Here is a 16,311-nt window from a genome sequence, read left to right as displayed (position 1 = left end):
TGGTTTCACAGATGTGCGCGGATCGGAATACCTGTCCCCACAGCCTCCTATGCGCCCATTAGGTCAGTTCATGTGAATAGTTCATGTGATCAGGCTGGGTATCCCAAACGTCTAATTCTAGAATGAAGAGCACTGCCACTACTTTGCACAGATTAGAGCACTGCCACTACTTTGCACAGATTAGCTCCCTGTGTTGGGGAAGGTCATACCTTCTTTGGAGGAATCAGGAGGTTCATCAGGCAGCTCTTCCCAGGATTGGCCAACTGTTCCGTCAGCAGCTCCACCCGCTTCCACATGCAGCATGTGATTCCCCCATACTTTAGCATTGGGGTTTAATTCAGAAACCTTTGCTGATTCCTGCAATACAAGAAAAAAAAATGACTAATTGACTGTTTGTAAAAGCACTAAAACCTAATGTTCAAGCAAAGATTGACAAAAATAATTACCATAGATGCAAACACAATTTACGATACCCACAACCCAAAATACAGAGTTTTCTGCATGTACACTACAGCTAACGCCTAAGATATATAACCAGCAATGCTCACGGGGAACATCACTCAGAAAAAAATATGTTTGTCAGATTTAAAACTTCCTTAGGTCCACATGCCCTTTAGGCGTTTGATTCTCATGTAAATTTTGGCCACGAAGACATGAGCATGTTTTACTTTATATTTCTATTTTGCAGTTGAGTTTTTTGTATGCATTACAGCCAATACAACCCTCCGTATAAAGTGGGTAAAAGTTCCAGCGTCCGTGTGATCAGGATGATGACCATGCTCACCATGATGCAGCCACTACCTGCACGCTCTTAACATGTGACTCCCTTACACCAAAGCGTAGAGGCGTGGGGGTGATCAATACTGGTGCAAAGGAATAGTGGACTTATTTTCCAAATCAAGCAGACTCCTCCTCCCATTCCACAGAATAAAGCTGGCTGACACTGTTGATATCGACAGGTTCAGCAGACAGTCTAATGTGTATGAGGGCACCGGCTGACTGACAGTTTGGGGATATGTTGATTGTGAATGTCCGTTTTCGGACTCAAGATTGATTCAGAGTGCTTGTGTACGAGACAGTCAGCTGAGATGCCTGTCGAAAAAACTATAGGCAAAAAGCATAATTTGGCCGACAACCATCTAATGTTGACAGCCTAAATCGGATTGATTTCCATGGACAAATACTCCACTTTTCCCTTAGTACTCATTGAGGCAAATTAATCAAGCTAAATGAGCCATATTTATTAGTTTTGGACACCTTATGCTCCTTGTCTGATGAAGGGGCATGGTATAATGTGCAACACTGTACATGGAAAAAAAAAAAAAAAGAAAAAGAAAAAAAAAAGTTCCACAATTATGGCATTTACTTCCGGCAAAAAAGTAGGCCAACTACTTGTATAAACTTAGACTAGACACACTTAAAAGGGAATGTGTCAACTGATTCATGCTGCCCAAACCTTGTGGCAGCATAAACGAAATCCTGGCTGGACAATTGAAACCAGGCATACTTTTCTTTGAAACCTCTGGCATTTCAGGGAAAATATACTTTAAAGACCCAGCCAGGACCATAGCTGGAGAAAAGTCTAGTCTTTCCCAGCAGCCTTCTGGGTCTTCCCATCACCACTAGAGATTATTGACCAGTCTCTCCCGTGTATGTGCATAGGTAGACACCTGTAAATGATCTGCAGTGGTGCTGGGATTAGTCGGCCAGGGGCGGCTCCGGACTAACCTGGTCTCTGGATATGGTCCCAGGAAGAGTATTTAAAGTATATTGGCACTAAAACGACGTAGTGGTTTGGGTAACAATACCTGACCGCAATCTTGTAGCCAGGGTTTCATTTCTGCTGCCTGTGGTTTGGGCACAATGAATCAGCTAACAGGATCCTTTTAAAATACACCAAATGTATCAAAACGCAGGATCCACCATGATCAATCTGGTGCATTTTAGCACTTTCTAAGATGCAGAATTAAAATGGTTTGGGTGAAACATAGCCTAAAAAAACTGACACCTTTATCGTGAATATATGTAACAACGTAATTGTGTGAGTGGCGTTAGAAAGGTCTCTAGGCGTAAAATCAGAGGATCAAGTTCATAAAAGGAGAGAGGAAGAAAAAAAAAAAAAAAAAGATAAATCACAAAATATGGTGGGTTAAACCTATATACGTAAAATCAATGATGTGGTATATATTACATAATATGGCTTGCAAATATGATGCCACTGATGGTTACAAAAAACAAAAGAGATCCACCTGACAACACAACAGCCATAAATGCATCATCCGCCATCATTACAATGGAAATTACAAGGTCCACCCTCTCGGTTTTCTAATGAGCTTTAGTCTCCAAGTCACTACCTCAGCTCGTCTCACCAGTATTTGCAATCCCTACCTACAAGTAGGGCAGAGGACGCAACAAAGAGCAAGATTTGGAAACATCCTAAACAACTGCTGAAAATAAAAGAATGAATTATTTGTCCATCTTCAGAATAAAGTCTCTGTGCACTCATCTGAACAAACATTGTAAAGTAACAAAGCAACAACTTACAGATTCACAGTGAATCTCGGGCCAACCCCAAATGCTTCTGTTTTCCGGAACCAGTAGCTGAAAGGAATATTTCTCTGAGTTGATGTCCGAAACCACCAAGTTTTCATCCAGGCACTGGTACTGGTGGTTACACGGCTGGTCTGATGTGGAATTATACCACAAGTAATCCACTTTGTACTCAGGCCTGGCCAAGAAATGATCACCCGATAATACACAGGATAAGGGCAGATCCTTGGTTTTACCGTGAGACACTCTAAAGAGATCTTGCATCAGATCTAGTACACTCTCCTCATTACAAGGATCTTTGCCGTCTGTCAAGCCTGCAGGTAGTGGATGAATTTCATATGATGGAGTAGCAGCGTATTGATCAATCTGGTCCTCTTCAAAATTGGATCCGTAGCCATGAAGACCATTCACTTGACCAAATTCTGAGAAACCGGCTTCATCTGGGCACGTATCTGCACCACTACCTTCCTCAAAACAACCATATGTGGCATCTGGCACGGAAAAGTCTCCGTTATTTTGAATGTCAAGAACGGCATGGTCGTCGAGTGTTTCGGCTGCAATGTCACCCACCATATTTTCTAAGCAAGTGTCATAAATTAATTCAACATTAGTGGTGTTAAAGACGAGGTCGGTTTGCATCTTGTGTACCATGTCCTCAGGGTCAGAGATTGTCTTTGGTTCATGAAAATCATCCTTTGAAGAGATGTCAAAATATTCAACGACAGGGGGCCCACCACTCTTAGGACTAGTATTTGGAGAACTATTTTTCACATCCCCATTAATTAACAGTTTTGCACAAGGACCTGAAATAAGATCATCTACTACAGAAGATTTTACAGCTTCCAACATGCTAAAGGAGCCATTACCTTCATCTTCTATAGGAGGTGTACAATTTTTGAGATGGCAAGTCAAGTCTGCTTCATATTCACTAAACTGAGTCCAACCTGAGAACTTTTTGACAAATCCCATCACATCTGATTTATCGAGAAGACTCCCAGAAACATTTTTGTCTGCAGTAACATCCTCCTTTTGGTATAACTCTGAGGTCTCAGTTGGAGTGTCTTCATTAACGGAGTTATCAGAAGTGTCACTTTGTTTCTCAAGATTTGTGTCATAAACGTCTTCATTATATTGTTCAATCACATCACTGCAATTGGGTTCCTCTAAGGCAGGTGGTTCATCTGTGCCACTTTGTGGTTCCACTAAATCTTCTACAATACCATTTTCGTGATACACAGGAAAGTTTTCTCCTTCATTCTTACTGGAGACTTGTGGGTCATCAATAACACGATCATTTACCTGTTCTTCCAAGAGAGGAACTTCTGGACTTGGATCCAAGGATTTATTACAATTTATATCTGAAGTGCAAAATGTGCTTTTACAAGAAGATTCAGTGGTCCCATCATCTTTTTTGGTTGCGAAATCAGGTGTTGGCTCCGATTCAAGCAGCAGTGCTTCAGTAGAAGGCAGCTGAACTTGGTCATGATTGGGTTGTTTTATTCCATCTAGTAGAAGTACAGAGGAAATATCAACCATGGTTTCAGGTAGACACTGGCCATGATTAGTCAGAAAATCAAAGCTTAATTCTTGCGTTTGGCAATTTGTTAGCACACAATCCGTGGCTTTTCCTAGAGAATTTAGAGGTTCTGGACAAACCATTTTGAGAAGACAGTCACTATATTCAGTCAATTCTTTGGTTGGAAGTCCACAGGAGAGCACATCTGATGAAACAGTCTGAGGCAAAACTTCTGCGGTGGTCATATGATTTGGACCAAGAAATACATTTTCAATCCCAATATTCTGAGAACTTGATGTGTCGTAGATACTTTCTGCAGCAGCTGAATCCTTACTGGGCATAGTATCATATTGCTGTATTGAGTGAGATTCCTCCAAAAGATCTTCAATTATATCATAGTCATCTACTAAACAAATGCTGTAGAAGGTGTTTGTCCTTGTATCTTGCCTCACTTCTGCATTGCTTTGAGGAGGTACGTTCTCATTTATTTGCTTTGCTGCCGACCCAAAATCCAATACGCTTCTATTCTTGGTATTCTCAGCATTTTTCTCTTCTTCTCTGTTAGTTAATGAGCTCTGCCATGCGGTCTGGCTGCCGTCCAAGTAGTTTGCTTTTAAGGAAAGAACTTCCTGCGAGTTCTGCTCTGAAGTCAGTGACACTTGAGCCTGTGAAGCATGGTCATGCACAGGCCATGGGTCTACAATTGCGGTGTTAGAGACCGTACAACTCCCTACGTTTGCTGTAGTTGGGCTCGGACATTCTTCATCATCTATTTCCATCTCTTTTTGCAAATGTTCATATCTGGACAGAGCATTTATTGCACTATTTATTGGATGCATCAAGTTCACTGACCTGGTTTTGACAGATCTCGGCACTGGTCCAATGCTCTCTGTGTTATCCATGCTGTTGTAAGAGGGGAACCGTGAAGCCTTAAACAATCCATTACTCGTCATCCCTGGCTTTACTCTACTAAAAGTGGAGTTTTCCAACCCAGAGTCTGGAACGGGCACTTGAGTCAAAAAGTTCTCTCCTGGGTCCAGATCTTGAATGTCACTTTGCTTCATATGATTCTTCTCTAAATCTTCACATGATGTTGACTCGAACAAGCTGGTCCTTTCAAGGTTTCTGCGTGGACATAATTCTTTGCTAAAACAGCAACCCATTGTAAAACCATGCTCTGGTTGTGCCGAGGCTGATGCTTTCAGAATCTACTATCGCAATGGGTACAGCTGGGTATAGGCCACTGCCCACAAGTCAAAAATAGTAACTTCAGACAGACAAACCAAAACACATGCCATTGTCACTCAAATTACAATCCAAGACACTAAGGCCTCTGTATTGAGGAGATTTGCCAAGGCGCAGGGCAACAGCTGCCAAAAGCTGAAGGCTACTTGTTTAACTCTTACTAGTCACAGTTAAATTGGGGGTTGGGGAACACAAAAAAAAAAAACAAGCTGGCAATAAATAGATTTCAGACTGTTATGCATACAAGAACACTTTAGAAAGTTTACATGTATGCCAATAGGGTGAATGGATGCATGGGTGAACACATACGCAGAAAGCTGCAAGAGCCATTTCAGAAAAACACCCCTTTAAGAGTGTAATCTTGGGCTGATATGTGTGATGGCCACGGTAGATCAAGGTTACGCTTTCATTGAGAAATTGCACCAAGGCCATTATTTATGACACCTTCTGATAAGAACTTTGTTTTTTTTATCAAGGTGTAAGGTCGCTTAATGCAGAGCAGAGGTAAAGCCAGAGAAAAGCTGCGGAGCTTCATCTGAGAAACCAATGGTAGCGAGAAGGAGATTAACAAAAATAATTTATACAGCCGTTTCGTGCACCATGAACTTCTATAGGACCCGCAGAAGCGCATGGTGCACAAAATGGCTGTTGTCCTTTGAGCTACAAATAGGACTCTCCTACTTCTGATGTTTCAAGAAACTTAATAAAGTGGACTTTTAATTGGGACGGTGAGTGGGACCCACATTCTTCTTTTTCACGGACTGTGACCAACAACCTGTTAGGCTGCTTTCACACTAGCGTCGGTACGGGCCCGTCGCAGTGCGTCGACCCGACGTACCGACGCATGCTGTGAAAGAAATGCCCGACATGGGCAGCGGAAGCAGTCTTACAACGCTTCCGCTGCCCCATTGTAAGGTCCGGAGAGGAGGGGGCGGAGTTTCGGTCATGCATGCGCGGTCAAAAATGGAGGACTCGATTCACAAAAAAACATTACATGTAACTTTTTTTGTGCCGGTGGTCCACCAAAACACGACGCAACCGTCGCACGTCGGTAATGTAAGTCTATGGGGGAAAAACGCATCCTGCAGACAACTTTGCAGGATGTGTTTTTTCTCCTGAACGACGCATTGCAAACGACGCTAGTGTGAAAGTAGCCTTAGAGGAGGTGAACAGTTAGCTAGACAACGAGCGGCACAAAAAAACAAGATAAAAAATGTCTCCGTTTTTTGAGAATGAAGATCTATAATAGAGGTGAATTGGAAAGTTTTTAGTTTTGATACGCACTTGGATATTTTACCAATTTAGTGCTACTTTGGGAGACTGGGAAACTAAAATTCAGTAGCTATCAAGTTTAATATGTTAACAGCAAACCCGTTTTCCTATGAGTACAGTAAGGTGTGAATGCATTCGGCGCGGGCGTTAGGGGACGATGAAATGTATGGAATGGTATAGCATTGCATCGGTGTGACCGCCTTTATAAATGAGCTTTTAGGCAGAGCGAGTTGATAAATTATGCAGTTAAAACCTAAAGTAAATACACAAAACCGGTTACAAAGCAAACACTGGGCATTGTAAATTTAATTTTCCATTCACTAAGATTAAAAACTACTCGGAAGCAGCTATAAACTGTATATTGAACAATCACATCAACAAGCGTGGAATCCATAAAGCAAACTGCTGAATTCCAGAGAACAAATTAGGTAACAGCAATAGTGGGGAGCGCAAAGACCCCGCAGCTGTCAGCATCAAAGTTTTAATGAGGGAGGGTGAGGGGACGTCATTCCAAAACTTCATCTTGTGAATGGGGTGAACACAAGAGATTGAGTCAGGCTGTGACCGTTCACAGAATAGAGGCGTGTGTGCTCTTCTGCATGCCCAGCAAAAAGCGCATCTGTCATCAGGACAAAAGAGGGCAGCTTTGCCCATACAGTATTCCTACTGCTCCCCAGTACTCGGTTTTGGTTTTGTTTTTTTTATTTTAAATCTGCCATATGGTTCCAGATATATGGGACTTTATATTAAGTGATCCTTTTTATGAGTCTTTACAAGGAGGCGTGGCTCAGAGTTCTTTCGGGGCGTGGCTCAAAGGGTTCTTTGGGGGCGCTGAATTTGACACTACATTATTACTCCGCTAGTCACGCGCCCTTGGTAAAGACAATAAAAATTAGCACTAAATAAAAAGCCCATATCGCTGAAACAATATGCTGGATTCAGCATAAACAAATGCCCGAAAAATCAGGGGAGAAGCAGGAGTGAAAAAAAAAATAAAAAAAAATAAAAAAGGAGAAAAAAAAGGCAAATTTTGACCTGGTGAGGTTTTCTTTCAAGTGAGTTATCTGGATTAGCACTCATTCTACATCCGTAGGCTTTCTGAATGCAAAATGGATAAGATCCGGCTGTTACATGGACCAATGCTAGTCACCTAAGTGTTATTGCACACAAAACGGTGGTCAGGATTTTTATTTTATAAATTGCAGCATGTATGACTAATCAGATTTTCAGACAAAACTTGTTTTTATTTAAGCATCCATTTCAATTAACATAGAAAATTGTATTCAGCCTTTGATTATACTTGTAAATCTGTTGATGTATAAAACGGACGCCATACATAAATTAAAAAAAGACAAAAACTGACATACAGAAATACCATACACGTGAAGAAGTATTTCTGGATGAAAAATGAACAATTTTACCTAAGTACATCTGGATGTGGCTTAACCAGATTTTTTTTTTTTTTTTAATCTTTGCTTACAGCCAGATCTCCCCAGTTACAGCAGACTTCTGTGGATGCATCTGGTGGGGTGCCACCAATTTTTTTATTAAGGAAAACCGCATTAACAAAAAGGGCCCTGTAAAATGTGAACCATCCATTATAATCTGAATTTTCCCTGGATCCATTTAAAACTTCTAAATTTAAGGAAAAGAACAGAAATTCTGCCAACCTCAGAAATCTCTATGTTCAGTTTGTCATTTATTAAATGTATTAATACTATGTTGCTATTTAAGGGCTTAATATCTACGTAAGCTGAGATACGGAAGAAATATGTTCATATGACGAGCCGCCATAATGCATAGCAGCAACGTTGTGTGTAACCTATGGTGGCATAAGGGACAGTAGAAGAATATGGTCAGATTACACTGACAGCCACCCGAATTGCACCTGTCATATGAACTATTTCTATCAGTGCACAGCTCTGCTGCACGATAGTTATCCCCATAAATAGGCTTACAGATAACATACTGAGGGGAAAAAAAAAAATTGTCCCCAACCAGACGTCCTATAATATAGCAGCTTTCAGCAAGTTATCCAACATGCATAAAGTCACTATCAATAGCTCTAAAAGAGGGGGAAAAAGTAATGCAAATGTCTGCCAATTTCAAAGAAAAAAAAAAACATGCAAAAAAAACCCCTACATGAATACATAGAAAATAAAAATAAAAAAAGGGAGAATGTGTGAGCAGGCTTTTGCTAGCGGCATGACAAAGGCAGAAACCCGGATTCCAGCGATGTGCCACTTGTTGCAAAAAGCCAGCGACAAGATTGCCTACACACATCCACCCTCCTAGGACACATTTTTGGACTATGGACTGTAGCTGAAACACAGATGTTTTTATTACATACATGTCGTACTGGCGAGACGGCGCTTTTTTTTTTGCCAATCCACACCGATTCATTTGGACATTTTTATTGTACAAAGTGGTAGGGACAGGCAGAAAGTACGTTATATTTTACATCTAATTCTATGCAGTTGACTAGAACAGTCACCTGGGGCCGATTCCTTGGGGCCAAAGTCTAAAAATTTAGGATGCGATCAGTTTTTAAACATTTTAGTTGACATCTAACTCAGAATGGAAAACAGCCATTATGTGGAAATACACGGTGGCTCAGTGGTTAGCAGTGCAGCCTTGCAGTGCTGGGGTCTTGCGTTCAAATCCTACCAAGGACAATATCTGCAGGAGTTTCTATGTTCTCAGGGCTGGAGTTGGGGGATGAAGGTGCCCAGGGATCCCAGCATCTACAACGAAAATTAGATTGATAATAGCTCTGCATTATCAATCTAATTTCCCATCTCGAGACCTTCTGTGACATCACTTGGTTTCAGAACCTTTGATGACATCACGATCATGTGATCACCAGAAGTCCTGCACTGTCCAGGAGTTTAGTAGAACTGAAGAAGAGGGGGGGAATGGTAAGTTTTCTATTGTATGTAGATATGCAAGTCTCTGTATGCATGTGACCGTGCGCGCAAGCCTCTGTGTGTGCCTGTGCGTACAAGTCTCTGTATGTATGTGCCTGTGCGTACAAGTCTCTGTATGTATGTGCCTGCACCTGCAAGTCTCTGTATGCATGTGCCTGTGCGTACAAGTCTCTGTATGCATGTGCCTGTGCGTACAAGTCTCTGTATGCATGTGCCTGTGCGTGCAAGTATCTGTATGTATGTGCCTGCGCGTGCAAGTCTCTGTATGCATGTGCCTGTGCGTGCAAGTCTCTGTATGCATGTGCCTGTGCGTGCAAGTCTCTGTATGCATGTGCCTGCGCGTGCAAGTATCTGTATGTATATGCCTGCGCGTGCAAGTCTCTGTATGCATGTGCCTGTGCGTGCAAGTCTCTGTATGCATGTGCCCGTGTGCGCAAGCCTCTGTGTGTGCCTGTGCACGCAAGCCTCTGTATGTATGTGCCTGTGCGTGCAAGTCTCTGTATGCATGTGCCTGCACCTGCAAGTCTCTGTATGCATGTGCCTGCACCTGCAAGTCTCTGTATGCATGTGCCTGTGCGTACAAGTCTCTGTATGCATGTGCCTGTGCGTGCAAGTATCTGTATGTATGTGCCTGTGCGTGCAAGTCTCTGTATGCATGTGCCTGCACCTGCAAGTCTCTGTATGCATGTGCCTGCACCTGCAAGTCTCTGTATGCATGTGCCTGTGCGTACAAGTCTCTGTATGCATGTGCCTGTGCGTGCAAGTATCTGTATGTATGTGCCTGTGCGTGCAAGCCTCTGTGTGTGCCTGTGCACGCAAGCCTCTGTATGTATGTGCCTGTGCGTGCAAGTCTCTGTATGCATGTGCCTGTGCGTACAAGTCTCTGTATGCATGTGCCTGTGCGTGCAAGTATCTGTATGTATGTGCCTGTGCGTGCAAGCCTCTGTGTGTGCCTGTGCACGCAAGCCTCTGTATGTATGTGCCTGTGCGTGCAAGTCTCTGTATGCATGTGCCTGTGCGTACAAGTCTCTGTATGCATGTGCCTGTGCGTACAAGTCTCTGTATGCATGTGCCTGTGCGTGCAAGTATCTGTATGCCTGTGCACGCAAGCCTCTGTATGTATGTGCCTGTGCGTGCAAGTCTCTGTATGCATGTGCCTGCACCTGCAAGTCTCTGTATGCATGTGCCTGTGCGTACAAGTCTCTGTATGCATGTGCCTGTGCGTACAAGTATCTGTATGTATGTGCCTGCGCGTGCAAGTATCTGTATGTATGTGCCTGTGCGTGCAAGTCTCTGTATGCATGTGCCTGTGCGTGCAAGTCTCTGTATGCATGTGCCTGCGCGTGCAAGTCTCTGTATGCATGTGCCTGTGCGTGCAAGTCTCTGTATGCATGTGCCTGTGCGTGCAAGTCTCTGTATGCATGTGCCTGCGCGTGCAAGTCTCTGTATGCATGTGCCTGCGCGTGCAAGTCTCTGTATGCATGTGCCTGCGCGTGCAAGTCTCTGTATGCATGTGCCTGCGCGTGCAAGTCTCTGTATGCATGTGCCTGTGCGTGCAAGTCTCTGTATGCATGTGCCTGTGCGTGCAAGTGCTCTGCTTATGCATATAGCTGCCTTTTGTATACGTGTGTTTGTATGCGCGCTACATGTATGTACGTATAAACAAGCAAAATGCTGCTCATTTATCAGGTGATTGGATTGTTTATGGTGGAACAAAAAAAAAATATCAATGTCCACAGCAGCACATGTAATGGTAAAATAAATACCTGCATTATAACAACTGAACACTTATTAGCCCGATATGACAGATGCTATAAGGTAGCCCATTACTGGACAGCTTCTCTGTGCCCCATAGAAAATAAAAACAAAATCGATTACCACTTGGGGATGACCATTCCGGCCATGTCAGCGCCACTATTCTCAGTGGTACATATGACATCATTGTGTCGCGTAACCAATGACATTGTGGGAACGGCACCGCTGTGGGGGGAGAGTATTGTTTTTATTTTATATGGGGCACTGAAGGGATTACATGCCCCATATAACACCCCTTTATAGATAACCATTTAGCCAATGGGCACAGGGCTCGGGGTCTGCTTCACGTACAGACAACCACCACAAATATGAATAAGCAATTTCTTTTATATTGCATACCAGATGTATGTTGTTCCATAAACATATCACCTATCCCTTAGTAATGCATGATTCCTCTGTGACCACAAGATCCCGTGTGAATGGAGCAGTACTGAACACGTGTGACCACTGCTGCACTTACCGTCTAGAGAAGTAGTGGTCACACATGCTCACTACCACTCCAATAACACTGGGAACTTTGGGACCATTTCTGGTATCAGTTGGCATCTTAGCAGCTTGATCCCCTGCAATCATACATATTATTGTTTATAATTGGATAACCCCTTTAGGGCTATATACAGTAAAAAAAAAAAAAAAAAAAAAAATCTCTGAGGCCTAATCACGGCGATCCACTGATGGTAAAATCTGACACATTAACCAACAAGCACCAACACGAAGAAAATCAGTCCATTCCTCTGCGTACGAGAACCATCCCTTACATCTGAATGAGGAGTTAATGGAATTTTTCAGCATAGGCCAGAGCAGCAGCCATCCCGATCATTTATGAACAGACACGGTACTTACAAGATGGGAACTATCTTTGGCTTCTTGGACTTGCTGTACCTGCGGTTCAGCCACAACTTTAGTATCCTGATCTGAAGTCATGAGCCGTCTGCTTCTAGGCTCCTCAGAGAAAACGAGTCACCCCAGAAAGCTGTGGGGGAGAAAGAAAAATATACGAAAATTAGAAGTCTGAAAAGCAAATCAGACCAACAATGGATTTCTGTATAATGATTGAACAAAATGGTATGGGAAATATGAACAGAAAAACCTTGCACATCCAATTAAAGCAAGAATAACTCAATGCAAGAGGATTTTTTTTTTTAATCATTTCTGAGCCACTGAGACCAAGGTGGGAAACATCTAAACCCCCCATTAGGGATCTACCCCAAGATTTGATGGCCCGTGAGAGCAGTCACGGCTTCTCATCACCAAGACTCATGAAACCTAAGTGTTTGGTTAGAAATCTTGTATCGTCTCACGTTGCCAGTGGCTGCTTTGTGCATAGATTAAACCTAAGAGGAACATCCAGGTCTTGGTACGTCACGAGGCAAGCCAGTTTTGCAAGTGTGCCCAAACCCAAGAGTAGGATCACGTGACATTTTGGTCATGATTATTTTGGGGGTAGAAGCTGATGAAATGCTAAGTGGTGTTTTTTTTTTTTTTTAATAAAGGCCTTTATTTATTTTTTTTTCCTTTGAATTGGTTTAATAGTCAAATCTGCAGCTTACACCCCCCCCCGTAGAAAAAGTGTTGAGTTGACACGAGGTCTCACACCAATCTGGAAAAATTAGTTGTAAGCTTGCTTTAAGCTCTTCCAATGTGGTTTTTGGTGCAGAGGACTGCCAACATTTCCCAAAAATAAACAGAATAAATTTCCACAGAATCCTTCCGATTAACATCTCCATATAAAAAACTAATTTCCTGTTCTTATTTCTGGTAAAAGTCCATTTCCTTTCTGAAATACTCAATATGCAATTTCTCAGCAGAGAGCATGTTTTTTTCTGCCTGGCTTCTCCATCAGGAAACTCCTGTTTTCATTACTTGATTATGAGAATACATACATGTTGAGAATGGTGTCTGACCTGCCGGCACCATGTTATAGAGCAGGAGAAGCTGGTCAGATTCAGATATATATCTTTGTGGGAAAAGTTTCAGTAAAACTTGTATTTTATTCATTGAAATCCATGATGCTTATATGGATAGGAGTCCAGTGGGCGGTCCTATCACTGATCAGGACCGCCCAATGGACAACTGCTTACAAACACCAGGGACTTCAATGAATAAAATACAAGCGGTATTTTTTCTCACCATCCTAGATCTCATTCTGCTCAGCTCTTTATTATTATGGCACTATGAGGTCCACAGAACAGACTGCATGTTTGCGACAAGTCACCTTTAATAAAGGAGGCATCAGGACTTGCACACAGTGAGAGACAAGGAAGTAGCACTATCTGTGCATACATCTTAGGCCTGGTTTTGCATGTTAGGGTTTCCCTGGTCTGTGTACAGGCTTGTGAGTCTCCTGATTTAAACACAACAGCCTATAATATACAGTACAGACCAAAAGTTTGGACACGCCTTCTCATTTAAAGATTTTTTTGTATTTTCATGACTATGAAAATTGTACATTCACACTGATGACATCAAAACTATGAATTAACACATGTGGAATTATATACTTAAAAAAGTGTGAAACAACTGAAATTATGTCTTATATTCTAGGTTCTTCAAAGTAGCTACCTTTTGCTTTGATGACTGCTTTGCACACTCTTGGCATTCTCTTGATGAGCTTCAAGAGGTATTCACCGGAAATGGTCTTCCCACAATCTGGAAGGAGTTCCCAGAGATGCTTAGCACTTGTTGGCCCTTTTGCCTTCACTCTGCGTCCAGCTCACCCATCTCGATTGGGTTCAGGTCTGGTGACTGTGGAGGCCAGGTCATCTGGCGTAGCACCCCATCACTCTCCTTCTTGGTCAAATAGCCCTTAGGCTACGTTCACATTTGCGTTGTGCGCCGCTGCGTCGGCAACGCAACGCACAAAGCAAACAAAAATGCAACAAAACGCACGCTAAAACGCTGCGTTTTGCGACGCATGCGTCCTTTTTTGCCGAAAGTTGGACGCAAAAAAAATGCAACTTGCTGCGTTTTCTGCGCCCAACGCTTGCGGCCAAAAAAACCGCATGCGTCGCAAAACGCAGCACAACGCATGTCCATGCGCCCCCATGTTAAATATAGGGGCGCATGACGCATGCGGCACCCGACGCTGCGGCGACGAACGCTAATGTGAACGTAGACTTACACAGCCTGGAGGTGTGTTTGGGGTCATTGTCCTGTTGAAAAATCAATGATGGTCCAACTAAACGCAAACCGGATGGAATAGCATGCCGCTGCAAGATGCTGTGGTAGCCATGCTGTTTCAGTATGCCTTCAATTTTGAATAAATCCCCAACAGTGTCACCAGCAAAGCACCCCCACACCATCACACCTCCTCCTCCATGCTTCACGGTGGGAACCAGGCATGTAGAGTCCATCCGTTCACCTTTCTGCGTCGCACAAAGACACGGTGGTTGGAACCAAAGATCTCAAATTTGGGCTCATCAGACCACAGCACAGATTTCCACTGGTCTAATGTCCATTCCTTATGTTCTTTAGCCAAAACAAGTCTCTTCTGCTTGTTGCCTGTCCTTAGCAGTGGTTTCCTAGCAGCTAGTTTACCATGAAGGCCGGCTGCACAAAGTCTCCTCTTAACAGTTGTTGTAGAGATGTGTCTGCTGCTAGAACTCTGTGTGGCATTGACCTGGTCTCTAATCTGAGCTGCTGTTAACCTGCGATTTCTGAGGCTGGTGACTCGGATAAACTTATCCTCAGAAGCCGAGGTGACTCTTGGTCTTCCTTTCCTGGGGCGGTTGATGGTTTTTGCAACTGCACTTGGGGACATTTTCAAAGTTTTCCCAATTTTTCGGACTGACTGACCTTCATTTCTTAAAGTAATGATGGCCACTCGTTTTTCTTTACTTAGCTGCTTTTTTCTTGCCATAATTCAAATTCTAACAGTCTATTCAGTAGGACTATCAGCTGTGTATCCACCAGACTTCTGCACAACACAACCGATGGTCCCAACCCCATTTATAAGGCAAGAAATCCCACTTATTAAACCTGACAGGGCACACCTGTGAAGTGAAAACTATTACCGGTGACTACCTCTTGAAGCTCATCAAGACAATGCCAAGAGTGTGCAAAGCAGTCATCAAAGCAAAAGGTGGCTACTTTGAAGAACCTAGAACATAAGACATAATTTCAGTTATTTCACACTTTTTTGTTAAGTATATAATTCCACATGTGTTAATTCATAGTTTTGATGCCTTCAGAGTGAATGTACAATTTTCATAGTCATGAAAATACAGAAAAATCTTTAAATGAGAAGGTGTGTCCAAACTTTTGGTCTGTACTGTATGCCTATACGGCTGTTTGGTTTGGGTGAGTAGATCTGCTGGTGGTCTGGAAAGTGCGGCCCTTTAGGCTATGTGCAAACGTTGCAGATTTCGCTGTGGGTCCGCAGCAGCTTTCCATGCGTTTACAGTACAATGTAAACCTATGGAAAACGCAATCCGCAGTGCCAATGCTGCGGAAAAAAAAGAGTGGAAACGCTGCGTGTTACATTCCGCCGCATGTCAATTCTTGGGCGGATTCCACAGCGGTTTACACCTGCTCCATAATAGGAATCCGCAGGTGTAAAACTGCAGGTGGAATCCAAACAAAATCCATAGGTAAAACGCAGTGCCTTTTACCTGTGGATTTCTCAAATCCGCTGCGGAAAAATCTGCAGAGCTCAAAACTACGTGTGCACATACCCTTAAGGTTTTCCCAGTAAGATGAACACTGAATTAACTTAAAAAAAGGTTATCCATTACTGGACAACCCCTGCTTAATCATTTCAGTGCCCCATTCAGGACAAAAACCATGTATAAATCGTCTCCTGCAGTGGTAACATTCCTGCTAGGTTGGCTCTGATATTACTGGCAAGTCTTGAGACATGTGAACCCTGCAGTCAATCAGCATCCGGTGATCGCCAGAAGCCTTTACTACTGAAGACCTAACGATAGACTGGATGTCCGCTCTGATGGAATACTAAAGGACTGCAGCGATCATGTGATTCAATATCTA

At 42.9% G+C, this 16,311-nt stretch overlaps 1 protein-coding gene across 5 annotated transcripts in view; it reads right to left on the bottom strand.

Annotated features, from left to right (window-relative positions):
• The window catches only part of LARP4B (La ribonucleoprotein 4B), an 87,893-nt gene that overhangs the window by 29,687 nt on the left and 41,895 nt on the right, over window positions 1–16,311 (bottom strand). For all 5 annotated transcript variants that reach the window (XM_077268551.1, XM_077268547.1, XM_077268548.1 and 2 more), the window contains 2 exons: window positions 12,169–12,298; window positions 210–357 (listed from right to left, as the gene is read on the bottom strand). In XM_077268551.1, the coding sequence (XP_077124666.1) occupies window positions 210–357; window positions 12,169–12,249 (229 nt within the window). In that variant the 5' untranslated portion in view covers window positions 12,250–12,298. The remainder of the gene's footprint in view (window positions 1–209; window positions 358–12,168; window positions 12,299–16,311) is intronic.

The sequence above is a fragment of the Ranitomeya variabilis genome, chromosome 6 (genome assembly GCF_051348905.1).
Source record: "Ranitomeya variabilis isolate aRanVar5 chromosome 6, aRanVar5.hap1, whole genome shotgun sequence".
Taxonomy (NCBI): domain Eukaryota; kingdom Metazoa; phylum Chordata; class Amphibia; order Anura; family Dendrobatidae; genus Ranitomeya; species Ranitomeya variabilis.
The sequence above is the reverse complement of the archived record's forward strand: the minus strand, read 5'-3'. Positions and strand labels throughout refer to the sequence as shown.